The sequence below is a fragment of the Glycine soja genome, chromosome 3 (assembly GCF_004193775.1).
Source record: "Glycine soja cultivar W05 chromosome 3, ASM419377v2, whole genome shotgun sequence".
Classification (NCBI taxonomy): domain Eukaryota; kingdom Viridiplantae; phylum Streptophyta; class Magnoliopsida; order Fabales; family Fabaceae; genus Glycine; species Glycine soja.
In genome coordinates this window covers 668,717-673,189 of record NC_041004.1, presented here as the reverse complement: position 1 = coordinate 673,189, position 4,473 = coordinate 668,717, and the positions used below count along the sequence as shown (strand labels likewise).

The window sequence follows — 4,473 nt, the reverse complement described above, 5'->3', positions numbered from 1 at the left end:
AGACAAATGCATGCAGTGCAATTTTAACAAAAGAAAAAAGGATTTTGGATTGAAAGTTAAATTGGGAGAAGATATCATAGCACAAATCTCTAGGTTTAGATATTTAGGATCAATCATATAAGATGATGGAGAAATTAACAAGGATGTCACACAAAGTATACAAGTAGGATGACTTAAATGCATAAAAAGCATATGAGAGTATTTGTGATCAAAGACAAGTTTTATCGTACAACTATACGTCTAATTATACTATATGGTAGTGAAAGTTGAGCTTTAAAGGAACAACATAAGAGAAAAGTGAGAGTAGCAAAAATGAGACCATTAAGAGAGATGTGTAATCATATAAGAAAAGATAGAATACAAAATAAAATTATACAAGAAAAGATTATCGTAACACCCATTAAGAAGAAGATGACAAAAATTGCTCAAGGTAATGTGGGCATGTACAAAGAAAACCACAAAATGTACATTTAGAAGAGTGAATAACATCATTTTTAGTTCGAAAAAAGGAGATGAGGGAGACTAAAAATGTCATTGCATGAAATAATCAAGAGAGACCTTAGAGTCAATAATATCTTTGAAATTTTTGTTTTCAATCGAGCCAAATGACGTCATATAATGCATGTAGTTGACCTTATCTAATAAGATAAAGCTTTGTTATCGTTGTATTGGTTTAAATATTAATGAGCTTAACTTCTCCTGGGTGTCTAAAATTTTAAGCTTGAAATGTAAGCCCCTTAAAATTAGATTTTTTCTTTATAGAATAAATAAAATACAATCATTATTTCAAAATCAATTATTGGGATTTTAAAAAAAAAATACACTACACATATGTATGCAATTAATTATTATATCAATTGATTAATTTTTAAATCAATGAACGCAACTCCTCACACTTTACTCTTATACCTCACTTTAGAAAAGGGAAAATCACTGTTTTATTTTTGCCTTCTAAAAAATAGAAAATAGAAATTCCCCAATTTATTATTTGCTTCGATGAAATAAATTTGTGTGAAAAATGAACACAAATAAATATTCCAATGGTCTATGTTTTACTTGCAATAGTTATAGGGTTAAATACTTTTTTCATTCTCTAATTTAGCGCTTTTTTTATTTTTATCCTTTCAAATTTTTTTTGTTTTAATCCTGACAAAATATGTTTATTTTATTTCTTTGTTTTAGATAGTACTTTAAATAATAGAAAAAATATTTTAAATTGTAAAAAAATATTATCTAAAATATTTTAAGGATAAAAAAAATAAATACATTTTACAAGGACTAAAATAAAAAAATGTAAGGATGAAAATGAAAAAAACGTTAAATTACGTAAACAAAAAAATATATTTAAGCTTCTAATTTTTTAGAGAAAATAGTGTTTGTACTAATTGTCATTCAATCATAAGTTGACATGTATAATAAATTTATTAATTTTTATGATAATTATCTTAAAATTTATATTACAAATGATATCTAATTGATTATTAGAAAAGTTTCTTTTCCGCTGATAGTATATAGAATTTAAAGTTTTTTTTAATATACGTTTTTACTTAAGAATTTTAATTACATGACAGGCTTTGTTGTTAATTGGGCTTTGGGTTGGGCTGTATAGATTCCCTTTTCTAGCTTATATCAAGGCATTTATATCATGCACTTCTAAAAGATTTTTGCTGACAAAAATACTCCAATACCCTTTAATAGGTACTCCCAATATGGACCGATTATTTTGAAATATAATACTTTTCCGGAGTAACTCTTCCGAAATATAATTTTTCCTATTCTAAAATACCTATTTTGGAGTAAGTTTTTAGAAATATTTTTCAAAATAACTATTCAAGAATACGAAAATTATATTTTAGAATGAAAATTAGTACAGTGACATGACAGGCTATTCCAAGAATGAAAGAAAAAAAATCATTCTCGGGAAAAATTGAGGTATTATTTCCTGTATTCTCATTATTATACTTTGTACTTCTCGTTATCCATTTAAATATAAATCATGTTACTTTAAAAATTAGAAGAAAAAATCTACCAACTTATTTTTAGAATAAAAACATTCGAATATAAATTACATTACTTTAAAATCAAATTTCATCAAAATCAATTTCGTGGATATATGTTGACTAAATACACAAATAATTTATTCAAATGCAATTACAAAATTAACACTTCAATTTTCCTGGGGTTGATTTATTTTTTATTAAATTGATGTTAGCAAATAGTAATTCTTATCCCACAATTCAGACACATAGGAAATTGACTAATTTCACATTGTTAAGTCAAATAGGCTTTTTTTTTTTAAAAAAAAAAAATAGCCTTTTCTTGATTTTTGTCCTTTTGCATTTGGAAAGCATAACTTCAGCTGACTTGATATTTCTTATTCACAGATACTATGATTTCCTTCATTCCTTGTTCCAAACTCAGATAATAATTAATCCCATTTAGTGAACCGCTTGATAATTATTATACCTTTTCCCACCTCCACCGTTTAACTTCATTTTCCTTATGATTGATTTTTTGTGTGGTGGACTTAACTTTTTAGTTTCTCACAGCTAATTAGCGGCAAGCAAATGCATGCACTCTTTCTTGCACCTTCAAAACTCTTTGACCCATTTTCTCTTGTTTTTTTCTCCACCCACATAAAAAATTGATACCATTTTCAAACAGGAAAAGGTTCTCCACTCGAAGAGTCAAATCAATACTTTAATAGTATTAAATTGGCCTTTCTATTGAGCCTGGATAAGAATAACATATAAATCTTGATATAAATCAAAGCAGCATACTTCTAATCTCATAATTTTATCATCTAAACAACTTGCTTTAGAAAAAATATATTGAAATTTCTGTTAAAATATGCTTGAGCTCTAAAGTCTACATATTTAACCAAGCAGTAGAGTTTCACCTCCACATATCTAAATCAAATTAAATAGCTCAGCAACACCACCACAGACAAACACATTCATCCAGTACAAAATATTGGATGAAGGAATATTAATTCTAGCAGCAAGAATCAACAATATGCAAATCCAATACCAAGTTTAGTGCCATTGATAATTCTCTTAGTTCTCATAATCTGTACAAAAGTTTATGCATTAATTTCTCAAGGTCCTCCTGGTGTCTTTGGATCATGCCGGTTGTTTGCTCCTGTCCCTGGATAATCATTACTCTCCAAATCAATCCTTCTCTCTACCATGAACTCTTCTGCCATATCAAACATTTCTTCTCCATTTTTCAATTCCTCAACACCCTGAAACTATAGACACAAAAAATTGTATTTAGTTATACCCTTTTGTTGCATGCAGATAGAGGAACTCTTGAATTTTGGAATATATTGCAAAGGACTATATATATATAAGATTAAATTATGTTCGTGTGGGGGTCTAAATTATATATAACCTTATCTGATGTAATTTGGGTAGGGGTTTTTTCTTTGTTTGGCAAAAGCCTTCCTGCAGACCATGAAATTTCAACATATAGCATGAAAATTAATTTTGAATATAAAAAATTGAGATGAAATAGTTCCATGTTAATCATAGGAAAAGTAATTTATTTAATTTCATTCTTACTTGTTGTTTGGAGAGCAGCAGAAGAGAGAACAAATGAAAAAACCAGAAGGATGATGAGCAATTGCAGGGGGGATTTGAACCTCATGTTGAAGAGAAACAAATTGGAGATCTGAAAGATGACAAATTAATAAGAGAGCTGAAGAAGGTGAATTTTGTGGAATACCTGTGGAGATGGTGTTTATATAGAGAACAACCCAAAGTACTATAGCTTGCTCCAAAGTCAACCTCAACTTTTACATGTTTATTTATTATTGCTTATGGCAAAGCATTAAAAATGAAATTGTGGACGTGTTTCAACTTGCCTGCACCATATAGCACAATGTGCATGTACTAAAAAAGAAGAAGAAGAAATTAATGTACCAAAAAAAAACTAGTACAATGTGCCTTCTCCACATGACTGGTCTATTCTAGCTTCCTATCTCAAAAAATAGCTATAAGTATTGGAAAATAATAATTACTATGTTAGTTTTAAATTTTATTTTTTAATGCTTTTACTTTACACTATTTTTACCGGATTTTTTCCATAAAGAGGAAAATATAATGTGTAAGTAAGAAACTATAGGTCAAACATTTTTAGTAAGATAATATATAGATAGTAACAGTTTTGGATGCATGCAAAGTTGTTGCAAATCAAACCGCTGCCGTACTTTACCATGTGCAACAGAAACCACTAGAAGAGTTCACGGGTGTTCTTAGGTGTCGTGTAAAGAAAGGATCAATTTTGGAACCATTTTGTATACACAAATTATTAGCTCTCTGTCCAACTTTTAGGTTATATTTGGTTGAGGGTGAAAAGAAAAAAAAATAATTTTTTATATGAAATTTGTATCTTTTACATTTTAATTCAAATTTTTATTTATTTTTTATTTTATTTTTTTAAATCAAACACATAATTAAACTTTCGTGTAGT

The 4,473-nt window shown here is 28.1% G+C and overlaps 1 protein-coding gene across 1 annotated transcript; it reads right to left on the bottom strand.

Moving 5' to 3' along the window:
* Positions 1 to 2,756: 2,756 nt before the first annotated feature.
* On the bottom strand, positions 2,757 to 3,746 carry LOC114405725. Its single transcript, XM_028368193.1, has 3 exons — positions 3,564 to 3,746; positions 3,394 to 3,446; positions 2,757 to 3,250 (listed from the first exon to the last, which is right to left on the bottom strand). Exons 1-3 carry the CDS (start codon positions 3,646 to 3,648, stop codon positions 3,098 to 3,100), a joined length of 291 nt encoding a protein of 96 aa, XP_028223994.1. The 5' UTR covers positions 3,649 to 3,746; the 3' UTR covers positions 2,757 to 3,097.
* Between the last annotated feature and the right edge of the window lie 727 nt (positions 3,747 to 4,473).